Source organism: Phodopus roborovskii, unplaced genomic scaffold (genome assembly GCF_943737965.1).
Source record: "Phodopus roborovskii unplaced genomic scaffold, PHOROB, whole genome shotgun sequence".
In the NCBI taxonomy this organism is placed as follows: Eukaryota; Metazoa; Chordata; class Mammalia; order Rodentia; family Cricetidae; genus Phodopus; species Phodopus roborovskii.
Window position 1 is genome coordinate 47947998 of NW_026126480.1, and position 21811 is coordinate 47969808.

General features: G+C 44.1%; 1 protein-coding gene and 1 pseudogene across 1 annotated transcript; both read right to left on the reverse strand.

Annotated features, from left to right (window-relative positions):
* Window positions 1-421: 421 nt before the first annotated feature.
* LOC127227718 (olfactory receptor 226) lies at window positions 422-1378 on the reverse strand. The gene has a single exon (XM_051192067.1). It carries the CDS (start codon window positions 1376-1378, stop codon window positions 422-424), a length of 957 nt encoding a protein of 318 aa, XP_051048024.1.
* A 13127-nt stretch (window positions 1379-14505) lies between these two features.
* LOC127227802 (coiled-coil domain-containing protein 174-like) lies at window positions 14506-17382 on the reverse strand (annotated as a pseudogene).
* Window positions 17383-21811: the final 4429 nt, after the last annotated feature.

Consider the following 21811-nt stretch of genomic DNA (forward strand, 5'->3'; position numbering starts at 1 on the left):
TGTGTGTGTGTGTGTGTGTGTGTGTGTGTGTGTGTGTGTGTGTGTGTGGTCAAGGCTGCTGCTGGTTGTTGCAGCCCTGGCATGGTATGCAGAGCTAGATCTATGTGTGTTGACATGTTCCTCTGGAACCCGATGTGCCATGGTCTCTTCTGCTCTCCTCAGGTGAGAGATGCTGCAGCTATGGGTTGATCATGGCTGGCTGGAGAGAACCCTCACATGAGCATAGCCTTTGCATGGGTTCATGAAAGGGCTCCTGAGAGGGTTCTGGCCTGGGACCTGGGAGCCATGGATGTGACAGCTGGCTGTGTAGTCCTAAGCAAGATCCAGGGATGGGTGCGAGGGTGTGCCAACCTGTCTGCTCATCCAACTAGGTTCTGGTGAACTGGTTAACAGGTTCAGGTCTGGAGGAGCATGATTCTTCTTAGGAGGAGGCTCCCAGAGCCTGGGTTGCCCTCTGCAGCACCTTGTGCAGTGCCTGCTTGACCTCCTGGTTCCGCAGGCAGTAGATGATGGGGTTGATTAGGGGTGTGAGCACTGTGTAGACAACGGACACAAGTTTGTTGTAGTCAAAGGAGTAAATGGCACGTGGCCGGGCATAGATGAAGAGGGAGGCTGAGTAGAAGATGACCACCACGGCCAGGTGTGAGGCGCAGGTGGAGAAGGCCTTTTGTCTGCCCCCAGCGGATGGCATGCGTAGCACAGTGCTGAGGATGGCTGCGTAGGAGAAGACAGTTAACACCAGTGGCCCCAACAGGATGAGCAGTGCCAGGAGGAAGTCGACAAGCTCTGCAACTGACATGTCGGAGCAGGCAAGGTTCAGTAGTGGGGACACATCACAGAAAAAGTGGTTCATGATGTTGGGGCCACAGTAACCCAGGCGAGAAATAAAGAAGACCTTCCCCAGAGAAATGGTGAAGCCTGAGAACCAGGAACCACCAGCCAGTAGGCTGCAGAGACCAGGGCTCATGATGGCTGGGTAGCGAAGGGGGTTGCAGACGGCCACATAGCGGTCGTAAGCCATGACACCCAAGAGTGCGCACTCGGTGCAGGCCAATGCCAAGAAGAAGTACAATTGTGCCATACAACCTGTGAAGGAGATGCGCTGGAACTTGGGTGACATCAGGCTGAGCAGCATTTTGGGCACTGTGACAGAGATGTACCATACCTCTAGGAAGGACAGGTTGCTGAGGAAGAGGTACATAGGCTTGTGCAGTGAGGGACTGGTGTAGATCACTGTGATAATGACCAGGTTCTCTGTGATGGTCAGCATGTAAGCCAGCAGGAATAGCCACAGAAGGCTAAGATGGAGCCCCAGAGAGCCTGGGAAACCTACCAGGATGAATTCAGTCACATCTGAGCTGTTGCTTCTGGCAGACATGGTGGTCACGACTCCACCTGAGGGAGCAGAGGAAGAAGAATTAGGTATGGGAGAGGCCAGCAGCCCCCTGAACTTCTGTCCCCTTGGGTACAGAAGAGACCTCATCCTCAAATGGCACAGTCCCTCACCCCTACTGCCTACAACTTGGCTCACATTGGTTGTGGCATCCAGGCTTGATTCTTGGGGCTGACAATTCAGCTCAGCACATATCAGACCATCCATCCTGGAGGACATATCTTGGCACTGCAAGGCTACCTCTGAGGCCTGGCTATAGGAAGTAGCAAATCAAAACTGGGATGGTGGCCTGGGACAGTCTCCAACTCCAGGATGGCTTTTCCAGGCTAAGGCCACATCCCCTGGATTAGGGGGAGGCTATGGCTAGGGTCACTTGAGGCTCAGGAATGAGTGAACAGGGTCCGTCAATATCAGAAGGGGTTTGGGCTGTCCTAGGGCAACTGGCCAGGCTGGAGGAAAGGTAATAAGGAGGGAATCCTGGGGTCACCAGAGAGGATATGTTGTCAGTGGGAAGGGTGCGCCTAGCCAGAATGATGGTGGCTCAGCAAGATTTGCCCCATAGGATTCAGCTCTGCATTGCAATATTGCTGGCACTTAGAGACCCTGCAGAAGGTGCAATTGCTAGAAAGACAGTCACACTGAAGGTAGAAGTCGGCTTCCTTTTGGGCCTTGCTGAGGAGTGGGATCCTTCCTCTTTGCTGGCTCAGGGGCTTCCCAGGCTAACCTAGGCCTTTTGAAATGTGGCTGCATTTAGTCAGAACCTTTGCACTTAGGAAAAATAAATGTATTTGGGGTTGGGGTGACCGTTCAGTGAGTAAAATGCTTGCTACACAAGCATGAGAATCTGAGTTTGGAACCCAGAACTCATGTAAAACTGGACACAGTTGCATATATCTGTAATCCCAGTGTTCTTGTGGAGAGACAGGAGGCAGAGATAGACTCACTGGAAGTTCATAGATCAGCCAGCCTGGTGTGTGCAGTAGTGAAAAGGAACCCTGTCTCAAACAATGTGGAAGGAGAAGGCTGACATCTGAGGCTGTCCTCTGATGTTTATATATGTGCCACAGCATGTATGTGCCTGCACTCACACACAAGAGCATGCACACACAGGGACTAAAATACATATACACAAATAAACCTATCCACTTGGAGTGGCTGGAAATTTCTGCTTGTTTCCATGGTTAGTGTCTTGCTGTCTTTGCTGCATCGTCACACGGCAGTCCAGCTAGTTTGCTGAACACACTGGCTCACTTCATAGAGAACACATTAGACCAGGTACAGCGGAGGATCAACCTCCACACATTTTTTTTCCCATTTTCATTCTGACTCTAGAATGCTGTTAATAAACACAGCCTGTTACTAGCACAGAACCCAACCTCTCCCCACTCTTTCGTCCCCAGCTGTCCTGGGAGGGTGTTCTCAGACTAGAACCCATGCTAAGCCTCAGGACTGAGCCTAGGATAGAGAGGATGCTGCTGGAGGGGCCTCTGACACCAGTCAACAAATAGATCCTCCCAGGAGGCTACTTTGTCCTCCATCCTGTTGGAGTAAGAATGCATGATGCGCTCCTGGGAGGGTGGCTTTTTAGCCTTGCCTAGGGCTTCCTAGGTACTCCCTCTACTGCCTCAAGAATTTTATGCCTCTAACATTTCTCAGCATGTTCCTCAGTGTCTGAGCAAGGAGGGGCACTGATGAATGGTTTTTCTCCCAGAGACCACAGACAGCAGAATTCTAGGACAGGAGCTGGGCTCATATCTCACCTTTTTTGGGGGGGGGGCTGTGACTTTGGACAGGACACCTTCTCCCCACAAGCCCCATACTCTTCTACCATTCAGGGTTATGGCAGGTCTCCCACTGGGCTACCTGGACAGCCATAGCAGACACCATTCTTGTCACATAGAATGGGTAGAAGAATGCTCTAAGAATAGGATACCACACAGTTTACCTTCTCTGCTGGCTCCATGGAGCAGGAAATGTCAGGACTGGTACTTACCAGTTCTGAGCTGGCTGACCAGGACAAGTTCACTGCCAGCAGAGGCACAGAGGGTACCACATGATGGAAGGGGCTGGGTAGGTCTAAGCAGGATTAGGCCCAGTTATCTGGGAAGATCTTAGAAGCTCAGCTACTGTGGTCTGGACTAGTACAGAGACCTTTCTTTTGCATAGCTGCATCACTGATATTGCTACTTCTGAGTGGTCTGTCTGGGAGCTGAGCTAGGAAAAGCCAGGCTTTCCTCTGATGCTGCCCCTGTGACTTACAACAGTTGCTTTCTGCTTTAGATCTGTTGCCTATCAGCTATGGACATGGGACAAATACCTCCCTTTTCCTGACATTTCTTTCTCTGAAAGAAGGAGCAGCTGTCACTTTATGTGACAGGAAGCAACGCTGGATTCATGACAGCAAGCCTAAGTTTCACCACGAAGACAGGTGGAGACAAACTGGAGGCTTCTGAGGACACAGGGCTGCTGAGCCTGGAACAGTGTAGCTTCCAGCCCTGCATTTGGAGACAACATAGATGGGTACCCAGGAAGTTCACATGTAGCATACATGTTCCTCCAAACCTAACACCTAATCACAAACCCTTTAGTTAAGCTTAGGTTCACATACAGGGTATCTAGGCTTTCCTTCATGCCACATATACACATACTGAGCACAGGGCCTCACAAGGATAGCAGACTCCTCTCACATAGACAAACATGCCCCCAGACAAATCTACCTCTGGCACACACAGATAGCCCAGGGACAAGCACCAAGCTCTCCACCTCAATATTACTCCTCATCACCACTTCCCACAGAAGCCAGTGGATAAACACAGCTTTGAAACAGTGATGATCTTAAAAACATATTGCTTCTTCATGTAGACATCTGCCCAGGAGGAGCATGATCACTAGAAATCAGCTTCAGGCTTAATGCTCAGCTAGGCTACAGCTCAGACTCATACAGACATGGGCAGGTACACACACACACACACACACACACACACACACACACACACACACACACACACACAAGTATGTGCATATAGGTGTACAACCAAGCCGAGGAATATGCAAATGCTGAGGCATTTGTACAGGCTCATGCAGATGTGCACACAGACACATACAAGTACATATGCCAGTGTACACGTAAACAGATGCACAGAGGCACACACACAGATGCTCACAGACACGAAGGCACACATATAGGTGCATACTTGAGCACATATATAAACACACAAAGATACATGCACATAGCAATATCAAGAAGGCACATACAGATTCTCATGAGCATGCACAGGGGTGCACACAGACATACTCACGTGCACTTGTATACTCCCCTTCAAGCTCTCACTGCATGGGGGGTTAGGTGATGGGTCTGAGGGTTTGAGTCTGTTCTGACTGCCAGCCCACTATGAAGGTGCCAAGGACTTCATGGCTTTGTTTAGGATTTCCTGAAGAATCAATGTTGCTTCTGGGACCTTACCCTTGAAGATGCAGAGGGGCTTAGCATGAGAGATGGTGGCTCATGGTTCTGGAGGGAACTGGGGACAAGGACTGTGGTTGAGATGACTGGGTGTCTGACTGTAAGCTCTCTGGGCCCCCTGAATTTCAGGTGAAACCATCACCAGCCCTGCACTCCAGGAGAGGGAGGGGGTTTTGCCCTTGGAGGGCACTCAGCTTCTCTGTCACTGTCTAGGTCTGTTGTGACAAGGTCAGAACATGGAAGATACAGACCCAGAGTTTGGCTGCACAGGTGACCCACTCAATAAAAGAGGCCCCTCACATCAGAGACAAGTATCAAAGGCCAGAGCCGAAACAGGAGCTCTGCCAGCATCCTGTCACTCCACATGGGTGGGAAATGGTACCCTGTGTTCTCAGCTCCCACCCCTGCCTTATACCCTCAGCATGGGGAAGGCAGCTGAGAGCTGGGAAGCTGCAGCCATTGCCTCATCCTGCCCTGCCAAGTTTCTTTTCTCTTTTTTGAATGTGTGTGGGAAACCCTTCTGGCTCCTGGCAGAGAAACTAACAGGAGAGGTCTTGCCTAGCGGGAGCTTTGCAGAGGGCTGGAGCTAGGAGGAAGGAACAGAGGCCACTCCCTACGCCTGTCCCTGGGTGATTTCTGGTAGGTTGATCTCATGTGGTCTCCTGAGATTTTGCTTGTCAGCCAGACTGGCTGTACCAGGAGAAGATGGACACTTGCCCCAGACAGAGACCTCTGGGGACAGGGCAGATGAGGGAAGCATGGCATGAACAAACAGACCGCTTAACACTTAGTATGAGGCCTAAAGAGCAAATCACCTGGAGGTTCCTGGGCCCCTTGTCCTTCTGTTCCACTACCTGCTCAGGGTCATGGGTTTAGGCTCCTTTTACCTGTTGTCTCAGAGCTGTTATGTTTCATCACCACTTTCCTGATCCCTGGAAAGTCTATTTTGAGGATTATAGGGTGGGGTGAGTTATTAATGGAAACATAGGACCCTCTGTCTTAGCATTGGGACCCTGAAAGAATCGCATTCATGGCTCTGCCCTTCCTGGGGGCTGTGGGGTGCTATCTCTGTCCCTTGACCATGACACACTTGGCAGGGAATCTTTCCAAGTGTGCCCCATGGGTAGGTTTGGCTTGAAGTTCCATGGTGATAATGTATGTAATCTAAGGGGCCAAAAGGCAGTGGGTAGTTAGGGGAAGGTGTCAGGGTCTGGCAAGGGGACTTCTGGCAAGCACAGGCAGAAGAGAGACCATTTCAGTTGCAGAGGGTTGTGGACCAGCTTCCTGTGGCTAGGGTTCCTGCCACTTATCTCATGGTTGTGGGGCTGATTGCTGATACAGTGCAAAACTTAGGGACTACCTAGGGCCAGCATCTTTGGCTCCATAATGCCTGCCTTAAAATTATCTTGCAAATGTTACTTATTTGTTCCTCACACACGTCTATGGGGTTCCAGATCCTTGATCCAGTGCATTTTTGGTTTCTTCAGGGGTCATAGGAGGAGGTGTTGTTGGTTTTGATAAAGGGCAGCTTTATGGTAGAGGGAAGGTGGTACAAGTAGGGGCTGTTTGGAAAGAGTCCTGAATGTGTAGAAATGAGGGTCCTGCCTAGTCCTCAGTCCATTCTACCCAATGGAGCCCCCTCCCACTGAGAACTCAATACTGGGGGTACAACTTCCAGTGCCCTATTGCCCCATTCCTATCATTGCCCCAGTCTCTAGCCTACACCAACATGTTCTCTCACTCTTAGCCAACCCCATTTCTCAAAAAGAAGCCATGTGGGGGGAGCAATTTCCTGTTTCTAGTGACCTTATCTGTGCCAGCAGGCGTCCTGAGGCCCCCTCAGCATCGCAGTGTCCTGGTCCATCTCAGCTTTCTCTGGCACCCAAACTCTTCCCCTGCTCTCCTTGCCCACCATTCTCTCTTGGCTTCTAACATCAGCACTGAAACAGTTCTCCCCTCTATCTGAGGAGCAGACTGATGAAGCCCCAGCTCCAGGATCTTCCTTCTTTTTGTCTTGATCCCTTTTGAGAGTCTACGCTTGCATCTTCTTCATGCCCATGTTGGAATACCCAGGAAGGCAAGAAGAGGCCTGCCCCAACCTGTTCTCTGCTCCCCACCCCCTCCACTTCTGGGATGACCTCAGTGAACACACCAAATCTCAAATGTCCTTTCACACTTGCAGGGAGGCTATTCCTGCACAAGTAAGCTCTCATGTGTACTGGAGGTCAGTTTTTTTGGGTCCTGTCTGTGCCTCCCCTAAGTCCACATTTTTGTCGTTTTCTGAGCTTGAGATTTGCAACCCATCACCATGGTTCATTTCCATATTTATTTACATTCCCCTTAGTGTCTCTCAGTTTTCTGAATAAAAATGTCTCACCTATTTCATGGGGTCATTCCCACATATTGGATATTTTTGTTGTTTCCACAAGTGGACCCCTTGGAACTAATTTTCTGTGTGGCTCATGGGAAGACACATAGCTGGCTTTTGTTGTTCTGTCTTCTGTAGGCTGACCTCTGCAGTGGCATCTGGTTTTCATGCATGTTCTCCTGACATTTCTTGCTATGACTCACTGCCTAGCCCTCTGGGATGTGTTTTGCTCATCTTCCTGTGCAGGTTTCCAGCTCTTGGTGCAGAGTCTGTCAGATGTGTAAGAGCAAGAAGCACGATGTCCATGTGGGTGGGTCTGGTGATGTTAGCTACTTGAGTGAGGAGCTTTCCTCTGCTCTCTGGTGCACAAACACCTGGTCGTGTTTACTTATGATCATAAATGGCAACTGAATTTTATTTATCTTTTGCACCTCTTAAGATGGTAACATGATTTTCTTGTGAGTTTTTTCAACATGGCAAATTAACAGTGACTGGTTACTATTGTCAGCTTTCCTCAAATGCACTGGGGAGCTGGGTGTTGCTGCCTTGTGGTCTGGAGTTTCCTTTGGGTGGGATCTTTTCTTTCTTTCAGCAGGTTTGGTTGACATTTGATAACCACACACAGCTAGAGTATACACTTTAGTGAGTTTGACTCAAGAACACACCCATGGAACCTTCACTGCGATCCAGTGACTGCCTCAGGGCTTCACACTTTCCTCCTTTTTTTCCTCCAGAGACCACTGGTGCTTCCTGGTGCTAAAGCTGAGTTTGCATTTCCTAGAACTGCACTGCAAAAATCACACTATGAGTGATACCATCCAGTCTGAGGCTTTGATTTTCTATGCTGCACACACCTGCAGCACACTGGAAAACTTCATGACCATTTTCCATTGTAACCTGTGGGTGATGAACTCTCACACCAGTGAGTAGACACTGGAGATGTCTCAGTTATGAGCAATTCAGTCATGAACACTCATGGATAGTCTTTTCATACCACCCATGCTTTAATTTCTTACCCTAATGTTTTAACTAATTTTATGTAAATACCTAAAAGTAAAATAAGGTGGAGGGTGCATGTTTAGCTTATGATGCTTCCATCATAGGCTGTCTTCTCTCAAGGCACTCAAGGTGAGTAATAATGAAGATGAAATATATTATTCTGGGAATGTAGCTAATGCAGTGCCTGAAGGGGAAGCCATAGCCTTGTGGTGTTCATTTGAATGGAAGGCAAGCTTAAGAGCCAGAGATTCTGCCTAAGAAACTACAAAGAGAACAGGTCAAATTTAAGCCATATGAAGAAAGAAATAAAGAAGAAGCAAATGCTAGCAAAATATAGATTATCAATGAGTCCACTATCCGGGAAAGACATTTATGGTAACCTTTCCATGATTGCTCAAATTGTTAGTTGGCAGCAGTCTTGTAGGTCTCTAGACCTTTCTTTAGGTTCAGTTTTCTCTTCAAACCAATAATGGCTCCCTCTTTTATGTTCTCTCTCTCTCTTTCTCTCTCTCTCTCCCTCCCTCCCCTGTCTCTCAATCTTCCTAGTCGCACGTACTTTCCTTTCCTCCCCTTTTCTTTCTCCTACTTCTTTCTCTATTCACTGCCACCCCCCCCCACACTTCCGATGTGCTCTGGGGGGACTTGTCCCTTCACCCTTCTGTAAGGGACTTTATATGAATCTCTTAGAATACACCTTGTATCCTAGTTCCTCTGGTGGTGTGAATTATAGACTGGTGATCCTTTGCTCTAGGTCTAAAATCCATATATGAGCGAGTACATACTATGTTCCTCTTTTTCTAGAGGTCAACTGGATAAAATGTTAATAAAATGAAGTCTACTTTTAAAAAGCCTAGCTAAGACAAAATGAAAGCCTAGAAATTATCCGTAGGAGTTGAGAGATTAAGGAGGGGTTTCATGTGGATTTCATTTATGATTAAAAGTAATACAAAAAATTTACAAATAATTTTATTATAATAAATACATCAATGGGGATTAGATGTATACACGCAGAAGCACTGATATAATCACAAATAGCTTGTTTGAATATTCTGGTATTTATCAAAGAAATTCAGTTTATAATAAACACTTCCCACTATGGAGTTTCCTCCAAAACCAAAAAGAGAACTTGTGTGTGACTCAGCTGTACCACTCCTGAGTGTTCACACGAAGGCTTCCGAGTCTTCATTTCACAGAAATACTTGCATCAGTTTTCTGCAGTGGTGCTCTCAATAGCCAAGCTATGGATCAGCCTGGGGATGAGGATAGGAAACATACACAAAATATTTTTATCCAGCTGTAAAGAAGAACAAAATTATGTCCTTTGTGGGAAAATTGATGTAGCAGGAGACCATCATATTACATGAAATAAATCAGACAAACATGTTTTCTTTCACTTGTGGATTCTAGACTGTCCATGACAAATTATTCATGAATAAATGGCATGACAGTGGAAGTGTGATTGTGGAATGATGATAACTAGCAAGCAGGGGATTGGCTTATATTTCATACTACTTATATGAAAGTATCTTCATTAAAGCAAGTACTATGTGCAATGAATATGCCAGTAGTTAAAAAAATTCCCACATGTTTCTCACATGAAAACACTGGACATAAATGGAGGGAGGTTACTGGGGGATAGAAGAAGAGTCTAAATAGGGAGGGGGTGAGAGAGTAGAAAATAGTGGGTGTGGAGGGGGAGGAAGAAGCAATTGGAACTAAGGATGCTGGGATGGAGAGATGGCTCAGCTTTTAAGAGCAGTTGCTGTTGTTCTTCCAGGTCACCTGAGTTTGGTTCCTAACACCTAAGTTTGAATGGAGACTCTCTATGGATAGTTAATGCTTTTCTCAGAAGTAATGCATTATTAAAGGAAATCTTAGTACCACCAAGTAGGTCCCAGAAACCCCCAAAACAATACAGGCGACTGTCACTTTGTTGTCTACTAGAACCTGATAATAAGATCCTATAGCTGAAGATAACACAGGCTCATAAACATAGACAAATCAAGCTGTAGCAGAGCCAGAAGAGTCCTCTCTAGTGGCTAGCTTCCACATTACGAGAAGATGCTGTGTAGGCTCCTAAGGGAGACAAGCCATCAGTAGTTTTACCAGAGAACCATGTGAGCCACAGTTATGACCTACCAGACAAAGTAAGCCCTCTGGTGGGATGGTTGCATAACTGTTATGGGGTTAACCATTGGATCTGAGGTCTACTCCATAGCCTGTGATTGGGGAGGCCATAGGCCCTGGGAGGAGCCTACTGCTATTGTTTTGCTATATGGTCATGCTGTCTAATTGACTCCTAAATAACTATGTTTATACCCACAGGTTAGTGCAGCATCCAGTATTCATCAGAGAAGCTTCTTATTGTGGGAGGTTGTGGTTAACTCACAGTCCTATCACAGACTAAACATGAGCAATGGTGGAGGGTTGGGGGGTGGGAAGGGGACTGTTGTATCACCCTCTCTAATGCTCAGGGAATACCAAGGAAGAAGGGCCAGAAAGAATGCAAGAGCAAGAGTATGGGTAGACATGCAGCAGAATCTGTCTTCTGGAAACTACATAACCATTGCATTTATGACCTCCCTGCAGATGTGTTAGCTACAAAGACCTGGACAAGATATAGTCCCTCAATATTTCATCACAGATGGTAGAGGGCCCCATGAGATCCATCCCTCCATGAGGGACTGTTGACAATTAATGTGTTGGTGTGTATGCCATTTTCTTCTGTGTGGGCACTGGTAATTTGCCCTTGGTCTGGTAGATAACCTCCCACCCATGAAACTCTAGCAAAACTCTGTGGTCACACACAAAAAGAAGGCTTGAAAGTGTAAGGGAGATTTGCTGAGAAGTGCTCCAGAGGGAGAGTTAAGGGAAGAGAGAGGTGATATAGGAGTGTGAGTGTGTGTGTTTGTGTGTGTGTGTGTGTGTGTGAAAATGACTAGAATTCATTATATAACTTTCAAACAATAAAACTTTAAGAAATTGCACAAAGAAAAGTGAAGTTCAAGGCACATGATGTGAAATGAGAGAGAGAGATCATGACCATCACAATCCTGATATCAAAATCTGTTGAAAAAATAGATTTACAAAACAATATTCCCTGTGAACAGAGAATTTCTAACAAAATCTTAGCAACCTATAAAGTGATAACACATCATAACTTCCATTTTTCCCAGGAATGAAATAAGCTTAACCTTATCTCAGCCAGTAAAAACACTTAGCCTAAGATCCTGCTGGGTTAGATTCCTGGAGCCCATGGTGTAAGAAGAAAACAGATTCCTGAAGGCTGTTCTCTCTCTCTCTCTCTCTCTCTCTCTCTCTCTCTCTCTCTCTCTCTCTCTCTCTCTGTGTGTGTGTGTGTGTGTGTGTGTAATGCTTTCAATAAATTAAATGAAATAAAAAACCCCATCAACACGGTTCATTACTTGATGGATATGTTTCTGTGACTGTTATAGAAGGGGGTGATGAGAAAGTGCTTCAGGGTCATTGCCACAGCCTGGGTTCCACAGGCACTGACAGTTTTCAAAATCATTAAGACTCTGCCTGGACTCTCTGCCTTCCCCATCCTTAGACTTGATGCTGTAAAGTGCTAAAAAGCATTGATCTGGTTACACAGAGACATCAGCTTGTGTTTGTGGAAGTCCACTACTAGAGAGTGCGGCTGTAGGGACCTGCTGGCTGAATTCTGGACAAGACCTGGGTAAGACCTGTCCCAGTTCTGAACTAAATGGGCAAAGAGGCAGAGGAAGCAAACAGAATTCAACCGAGATATTTCACAATGTAAAACACATATTCATTTACAATTATTTTTCTAGTACTGGGGCTTAAACCTAGGGCCTCACATATGGGAGACAAGTGCTTTGCTTGCTACTGAGCTCCAGCCCCGGCAATCTAGTGCTTAATTATGCAGAATGTCTGTTCTTTACAGACATAGAAAGGATGGCCACAGAAGACTGATGAAAAAGACCAAATGTAGATTTGCCTTTGTTTTTCAAGACAGGATTTCTCTGTGTAGTCCCTGGCACTGTAGACCAGGCTGGCCTCGAACTCAGAGATCCACCCAACTCTGCCTCCCAAGTGCTGGGATCAAAGGCGTGCACCACCACTGCCTAGCAAAGATGTAGACTATTTTATCTTAATACTTAGAGTTGCAATAAGAATAGTAGTGAGGCATGGGTATAAAGATAGAAAAAGCAGATGCATAGAACACATGGGGACTCCAGAAATACTCCTACATACTCAGCTGATTGAGCCAAAGGGCAAAAAATAGCCTAACCAGGGGAGGGAAAGACAGCAGTGTTAAAATTCACTCTTGATCAAGAGTCCCACTCTCTACTTACTCCATATGTAGAATGAGTTTGAGATGGAACTGGGACCCCAACAGACAAGTAGAAGCTACAGAGAATCCTGAAAAAAAGCAAAAAAAAAAAAAAAAAAAAAAAAAACAAAACCAAGGAGACATTTTGCAGCCCGAGCAGGGATGTCCTGAAAGAAACAAGGAAGCAAGAACCCAGCTGTGTCTTCAGGTGCATTCCATTCCCCTCTGTGCTGTACTGCCTGAGCTTCACATTTGCAAGTAGGAACACTGTTCCTCTTGTCTCCCTGGATCTCAGTGCACTCAGAGGTTCTCCCCTGCATGATTTTTAAGACTGAAGATTAGTTTGAGACTGTGGGGCTTGCAGGACTGATGTGGTGAGTGAGACTACATCTGCATAGTCAAGGGCAGATGTGTCTGTGGCTGCCAGATGCAGTGACCATAACGTCTCTCTGCAATTTTGTTAGTCTTATTGTTGAAATGTTTTGATCTCCCCACTGATTTTTTTTCTGATAACTTGCTGATAGATATGTTAAAATCTCCTACCAGCTGCATTTCCGTCAGTTCTCAGCACCCACAAAAGTTTTTAGGTTATTTCCTTGTATGCTTGCGAGATTAGAATTCTTGGAAAGTTAGACTTTTTATGATGACAAAATGATTCATTTTCTTTTTGCCTCCAGGAATGCTTCTTAAATGATTTTTTTCAAGATGTTAATATCTGCACAAAGTAACAGCCACACAAATTGTATTTTAGTCAGAACATCCACGAGATCAGTTTTGCAGTGATCCCTGGCAGACTGGCTGGAGTCTGTACCTCTCTGTGTTTCTCTTGCTCTGCAGTGATAGGCCACTCACCACCCATTCCTGATGCATGACCTATTTCCTGCATTTTAAAACCACACACATTAACTCTCTCGATATTTCAAACCCCATGATACACAAAGATAAGTTTCTCTTGTCATTCTTCACTGTGACTGATTTACTTATAATGTACAGAAAAAGGGAAAACTGAATGTAAAAGGCAATTGCCTCAAACATGACATCTTTGAGTCATGAGAGCAAGTGCCTACAGCAGGCTTGGAAGCAATGGCCTTGGTCTTCCTGTGGCCTTGGTGTTCCTGCTCCTGTGTCTGTTCCCAAGGCCTGGGTACTCTGTTACTGGGCTACCATCCTGGGCCTCTGTCTGTGACTTATCTTTATTTATAAGAATGTGTTCTTTATAGAGCTAAAATATTGAATTTTGTTAAACTTTTTTTGAGAGGTATGTCAACTTCCTTACTTGAAGATATAATTTTGTGAATAAAGCTGCAACGAACATGGTTGAGCAAGTGCCCTTATGGTAGGATGGAGAATCTTTTGGGTATATACCCAAAAGTGATATAGTTGGGTCTTGAGGTAGATTGATTTCGAATTTTCTGAGGAACTGACATATTGACTTCTATAGTGGTTGCACAAGTTTACATTTCTTCCAACAATGGAGGAGTGTTACACTTGCTCCACATCATCTCTGGCATGAGCTGTCACTAATAGTTTTGATCTTAGCCATTCTGATAGATGTAAGACAGACTCTGAGAGTAGTTTTGATTTTCATTTCCCTGATGGCTAAGGATGTTGAACATTTATTTTAGTGTTTCTCAGCCATTTGCATCACCTTTATTGACAAATCTCTGTTTAAATATGTACTCCTTTTTTTTTTCAAATTTCAGATTGGTATTTACAGTTCACACAACTGGAAATCCAAATGAGTCACAACTGGGTCAGCATGGAGGGGAGGAGATGAATTCCCTCTACACAAAGTGATAAAAAGTGAACAGCCAAGTAACCAATAAGTTCCCATGGGAACACTTAATCCTCCCTACCAGTTAATCTGGCTTCAAGCCTAGGCATTCTATGGAAAGGACAAGAAAAAAGACGTGAAACTCAGTTCTGTCCTGACTTCTGATGACACAAATGCAACCAGCATGCTCTTCAAGGTCATGTGACTTGTTTATAATAAGATATCATATCATCTAGTGTTTGGAAAGTGACTGTGGATGCTTGTGAGGGGCTTTCAGAGGCAGATGTAGATGTGTGTGAAGAGCTGGGTTCCTGGCTCTGGGTAGAGCATTGCCCCAAGTCACTCAGTGCTGATGCCAGTCTGCTCCATGGCTGGCTACTAAAAGGACCAGTTCTTTTTTGACCCACAAAGTAATTCAGTGGTGGGGCAAACTCAGGATCTTGCTCAGCACGGAGTTCTGACTGCTTCTTCGACCAGTATCCAAAGGAAAATTCTTTTCCTCTGTCCCACTCTCGGATGTGTGGCACTCCAGGCTTGGTATCCTTCCTTTCCTGGATGATGACTTCTACTTTGTTGTTCTGGGTCACAGGAGGTGGAGCAGGTATAGCCTTTGGTTCTGATGGCAAAATCTCAATAGCATCTCCGTCTCTGTTTTCTTCTTCAGTCCCATCTTCCTTTTGATTTTTTTCTGTCAAAGCTTGGCAAGTCTAGCTTCTAACATAGCCTTTCGCTTTTCCTTTATGTTTTCTCGTTTTATTCTCTGATCTGTTGTCTGTTCATGAAGCATCTCTAAAGTTTTCATTTGCTTGTTTCTCAACTCTTTGTCTCGGGCAAAGACAAAATACCCAACACCACGTTGCCTGGCCTTATTTTCCCGAATGTCTTCATAATGGATGGGCCCCATTGGCTTTTTCAGGGCCTCCCTTTCTTCTTCCTTCCATGGCTGTCGCTGAAGTTCTTTCCTCATGTCTTCAGATAATAGAGTTTTTTTCATTAGAAGGACTAACGAAAAGCCTTCCCTGAAGATTTTTATCCATCTCCAATAGATCTGGTAAGTCCTTTCTCATGCAGTGCCGGGATCGGCCCAAAGAGTCCACATAATCCACCCATTCCTCACTGGGGTCTTGGGGAGGAGGTATGTCTTTTTCAAAAAACTCTTCATCATCATCTTTCTCTTCTGTGTTTCGAGAATCTTTAGTGGCACCGAGTGCCTCCATTTCTTTTCGCTTGAGTATAATCTTCTGTGTGAAATCCACAAGGTACATGTCCTCCACTTCCTCATCTGGAAAGTCTCCTTTAGTCATCTTTTCATATAATTTGGCCTTTTCTTCCAATTTTTCCCTCGCTTTGTCTAAAGTCTTCTTCTCTTCAAGCTTTTGTTCAGCATCCTTCTCTGCTCTAGTGGAAACACCAGCATTCTGCTTGGTCCAGATACTTGGCTTCTTATTAGTTGCCTTTGGTTTTCCAAAAACTCCAGAATCTTTCAGAAGTTTCTCCTGTTTGAATTCTTCTTGTTTTTGGAAGAGCTCAGCTTTAAGATCTACCAACAAGGAGGCTGTAATGTCCAAAGGCCTTTTCTTTCCGTCCGTCGTGTGGCTTCACTGCCCGGTTCCAAGACCTAGATGAACTGCGGCCTCTGTCAGGCTTTATGAGCCCGCCCCACAGCGGAACTGGATGTGTCTTTATAACTACACTGAGTTTACGTAATTTTGCGACATATTTACGACCTCGGCGCCATCTTGAAAGCATCAATAAGATTACCTAGTTGCGTCATCGCCATTTTGAGAAGGTCAGGCAGGGGTATCTAAAGGTCTGAGAAGACATCAAGATAACAGAGTTCTTAACTATGGTGACTTAGAAGCTTGGGTAGGAGAAGCCATCTCCAAAGGTTTGAAGAGATATCAACATGTCAAATGTTATAACTGTGGTAAGATAGGACATCTAAAAAGAAATTGTAGGCAAAGCTTCCCTAGAAATAACACTCCCAGTCACAGTGGAAGACAATCTCCCACAGGACAATTAGAAAATTCTGTGCCTATTATAAAAACTCATACTGCTGTGGATGACAAACTAATGACAGAAATTGAATCAAACATGACAGAAGGAAATAAAAAACGTATATTTTTGGCAAACTTCTATAAATAGTCAAAGTCCTAGATTGATAGTTAAGATGAATAATAGACTGTTTGACGGGTTACTTGACACAGGGGCAGATGTAACTATCATATTTAATAAATCTTGGCCTCGAAGATGGCCCCTGCATGAGGGGAATGGAACCCTGTCTCAGGTAAAACAGAGCACGAGATGGAAGATTACAAAAGAACTTCGGGTGACCAGGCAGTGAGATGTCTCAGTCATTTCTAGAGTTTATATATTATCCTTCTGTGGTCTTTGATGGAGTTGAAGACAGATAGTTATGTTTATAGTTTTCCTTAGTTAGGATTAAAGATAACTTACATAGACGTTAGACATACAAAGATAGGATAGATGATGGAATATTTTCTTAAATCTTGCTAAATGTTAATGGACTAAATAATGTTAACTGTGATTCTTATTTAATAACTGTTATGTGATATATTTTACTATGTTAAGGTTAAAACCCTTCTTTTTTTAGACAGAAAAGAGGAGATGATGGGAGATGTCATTATGTATATATGTTTCTCATACTGGTTAATGAATAAAGCACTGTTGACCAATAGGAAAGCAAGAGAGGAGGGACTAGGAGACAAGGAGGAAAGAGGAAGTAGGAAGGAGGAGTCAACATGGACAGTCTGGAGAGAACAGAACCGCCATTCCTCTGCTCTCGGTAAGACCACATGGAAATACATAGAAATGGGTTAATACTTAAGACAGAGCTAGCCGATAAGAAACAAGTAACTGGCCAACAGCATAATATCAAATACAGAGTCTTTGTGTGTTATTTGGGTCTGGTGCGGCGGCGGGACAAGACCAGCAGTGGGCAGAAAAACCTTACTCCTTACAGGGGTTCCCTAGGGTTGAAGTTGATCGTTGTGGTCCTCTTGAAGAGAGCAGAAAGTGCGGCGAAAATCACTGGTATTGACGCCATCTTGAGACAGATGAAAAACAGCTTTCATTGTAACAGAAGCCACATTGAGTGCAGTCCCGTGGGTAGTGGAAAGGAATAGCGCCATCTTGAGGTCTCAGTACACTCGTGTCTTCATGAAAACAAAGGGGACTTAGTAAAGGAGAAGCGGTCTTGATGCAAAAGTATGAGGTCTTTTATATTCCAGTGCACTGGGGTCCGCAGCCATACTCCACGTGGGGTAGAGGACTGAGAACCATGTACTCCATTTTTAATTGGATTATTTGTTTTTTGATATCTAGTTTCTTGAGTTCTTTATATATTTTGGATGGGGGAGAAACTTGGAGGAGTGGAGAGAGTGGGAACTATAATACATATATTGTATGAGAAAAGAATCTTTTTGTCACTAAAAGTAATAGTATAAAATGTACCAACATTATTAATAAATAGAAAAAATAATTTTGTAAAGTTTGCATTACTAAGGAAACAACATACATATGATGAGAGATGTCATTCTGTAAATGTTTCTCATACTGGTTAATGAATAAAGCACTGTTGGCCAATAGGAAAGCAAGATAGGCGGGACTAGGAAACAAGGAGGATTCAAGGAAGTAGTAGGGAGGAGTCAAGATGGAGGAAGGAGAGAGCAGAATGCCGGTGGCCTCTCTCTCTGGTAAGATAAGACCACGTGGAAGTACTTAGATTAATAGAAATGGGTTAATAATTAAGATAGAGCTAGCCGATAAGAAACAAGTAACTGGCCAACAGCATTGTATCTAATACAGAATCTGTGTGCGTTATTAGGGGCTGGCACAGCCGTGAGTCCAGGCCGGCAGGGGAAAACTTACTTGTAACACACATATTTGAAAAATTCCTTCCAAATACACCTCTAAATAAAATTATTGCATGCTTACGTAAAGTGATGGTGTTAAACACATTGCTATCAACAAACAAATTGGTCAATATTTTTCTGACTTTTTATAGACACTGAATTTATATTAAATTATCTTACCTTCCAAATACCAGCACAGCTCAAACAAAACAAAACAAACAAACAAACAAAAAAACAAAAAACCCCAAAAACCTAATTACCTGCTTATGATATAAGGAACTCAGCTATTAACTTTTTATCCCTAGTGTAGCTTTAAATTAAATTTATGTTCCTTGAATGAACTTGCTGTAGTTTTTTTCTTAAAGTTTTCTTAATGGCTTTTTTTATTAATGAAAATTTATTACATAATGATAGGTTCCATTATGGTAGTCTTATGCAAGTGTATAATACTTTGGTCTTATTTCCCCTCCATCACCCTCTCATATGCCCTCCTTCTTTCAGGGATCACCTTTTTCTCTCAAGGGATCCCTTTTTACTTTTGTGTCACAGATGTATATTTTCTTTCTTTTTTTTTATTTAATTTTATATAACAAAGTCCCATTAAATGAAAACAAACATTTATACACAATATTTGGGAATTTGGGCGTCGTTCTTTCCAAACTACTTCCTGCTGTTAAGGGGCGCTGTCTTGGGGGGATTCGAAGAAGATTCAGATATCCTGGCTGTAGTCTGTAGGGCTGTTTTGTCCAGCTGTTTTGAATGTAGGATTAGCTTGTACTCTGTTTCAGGCGGTCTGGCGTGATCAAACCACATTAGTCTGGAAGGAATCCACATCTTTTCATTTTCTGTGGAAACAAAAATAGAAATCCTTTTCCCCAGTAACTTGTCCTTCAACTTAAATTTTGGAGTCAAAGCATTTTTTTAATTTAATTTATTGTTTTACATGTCGATCCCAGTTCCCTCTCCCTCCTTCCCTCCCTCCCTCCCTCCCCCCAGCTCTCCCTCCCTCCTTCCATCCCTTTTACCCTCTCTGCCCTCTCACATGCACTCTAAACACCCTCCCCTCCCATCCCCCACCCCAATTCCATATGTAGGGGAATGCCATCCAGTTGGGGTCATGTAGATCTGACAGGTCATGTGAAGTAGGGACTAGGTAGAAGTTAGTTGTTGATCTCACTCTCCGGGAAGGGCATTTATGATAGCCTTTCCACGGAAGCTGAGATTGTTAGTTGGGAGCAGTCTTATAGTTCTCTCGACCTTTCTTTGTGTTCAATTTTATCTTCAAACCAATATTGGCTCCCTCTTTTATGCTCTCTCTCTCTGTCTCTGTCTCTCTCTCTCTCTCTTTCCTATCTTCCATTCCTAACCAGGCTCAATCTTCCTGGTCGCACAGGTTTCCTTTCCTCCCCCTCATTTCATCCTACTTCTCTTTCCATTCGCTGTCCTCCCCCACTTCACCTGAGCTCTGGGGGACTTGTCCCTTCCCAGTTCTGTGAGGAACTTTATATGAATCTCTTAGAATACACCTTGTATACTAGTTCGTCTGGTGATGTGAATTATAGGCTGGTGATCATTTGATCTAGGCCTAAAATCCATATATGAGTGAGTACATACTGTGTTCCTCTTTTTGTGACTGGGTTACCTCATTCAGGATGGTTTCTTCAAGTGCCATCCACTTGCCTGTGAATTTCAAGATACCATTATTTTTTTCTGCAGAGTAGTATTCCATTGTGTAGATGTGCCACATCTTCATTAACCATTCTTCAATTGAGGGGCATCTAGGTTGCTTCCAAGTTCTTGCTATTACAAATAGTGCTGCTATGAACATAGTTGAACAGATGTCTTTGTTGCATGGATGTGAATCCTTTGGGTATATGCCTAAGAGGGGGATTGCTGGGTCCTGTTGTACACTAATTCCCATTTTTCTGAGGAACCGCCATACTGATCTCCAAAATGGCTGTACAAGTTTGCACTCCCACCAGCAGTGGAGGAGTGTTTCACTTTCTCCACATCCTCTCCAACATAAGTCATTACTGGTGTTTCTAATTTTGGCCATTCTGGTAGGGGTAAGATGGTATCTCAAAATTGTTTTGATTTGCATTTCCCTGATAGCTAAGGATGTGGAGCATTTTCTTAAGTGTCTTTCAGCCTTTTTGATTTCCTCCATTGAGAATTCTTTCTTCAGTTCTGTACCCCATTTTTTAATAGGGTTATTTGGTGTTTTGTTGACTAGTTTCTTGAGTTCTTTGTGTATTTTGGAGATCAGCCCTTTGTCGGATATAGGGTTGGTGAAAATCTTTTCCCAGTCTGTGGGCTGCCATTTGGTCTTGTCGACTGTGTCCTTTGCCTTACAGAAGCTTCTAAGTTTGAAGAGGTCCCATTTATTAATTGTTTCTTTCAGTGTCTGTATTTCATGTATATGCATATTCAAGCATGTGACTGCATATTCAAATGTGTGTGAATACCTGTGTGTGTGTGTGTGTGTGTGTGCGTGTGTGTGCGTGTGTGTGCGTGTGTGTGTGCACATATGTGGAGGCCCAATGTCAATGTGAGGCACCTTTCTTTCTTTCTTTCTTTTTCTTTTTTTGATATAATTCTGTTGGCCAGTTACTTGTTTCTTATCGGCTAGCTCTGTCTTAAGTATTAGCACATTTCTGTTAATGTATGTATTTCCACGTGGTTTCATTTTACTGGGGAATGGGCTGGATTTGTGCTCTCCCTGATCTCTCCATGTTGACTCCTCCTTACTACTTCTTCTTTCCTCCTTGTCTCCTAGTCCCACCTATCTTGCTTTCCTATTGGCCAACAGTGCTTTATTCATTAACCAGTATGAGAAACATATATACAGAATGACATCTCCCATCATCTCTTTTCTGTCTAAATAAAAAGGATTTTAACCTTAGCATAGCAAAATATATCACACAACAGTTATAAAATAAGAATCACAGTTAACAATATTTAGTCCATTACCATTTAGCAAGATTTAAGAAAATATTTTATCATCTATCCTATCTTTTTAAGTCTAAAATCCTATATGTACCTTATCTTTAAGCCTAACTAAGGAAAACTATAACTGCAACTATGTGTCTTCAACTCCTTCAACGAGAAAAGTGACTGACAAACTTCCAATACAAGAAGACAGTTTAAAGTTTCCTGGTTTGCTGAAGAATTTGCCAGACACACTATGGCCTATGGGCTGAAGATGGAAGGTTATAGAAAAACTTCAGATGACTGTCCAGGCCGTGAGTTGTCTCTGTCATTTCTAGAGTGAGGCATCTTTCTTGATGAAGCTCCACTTTATGCCTTGAGGTGGGGCTTCTCAGTTGGCCCCAGAGATGGCCACTCTAACTAGCTGGCTTGCACCAGGACCCTTTGTTTCCATCTTCTGGGGCCAGGGATTACAGATAGGCTTTAAGTTCCTCCAACATTTATGAGGACTCTGGAGATCTGAACGATGATCCTCATGCTTGTTCAGCAAGCACTCTACCCACTGAGCCACACTCCCAGCTCCTTAAACACAGACGGTTTAAAATGTAGATGCCCCAAAGGAGACATGATACTTGTCTTCCCAAGGCTGGCTGGTTTTGTTTACACGTTGTCTCAGTTTCCATCCATATTTCC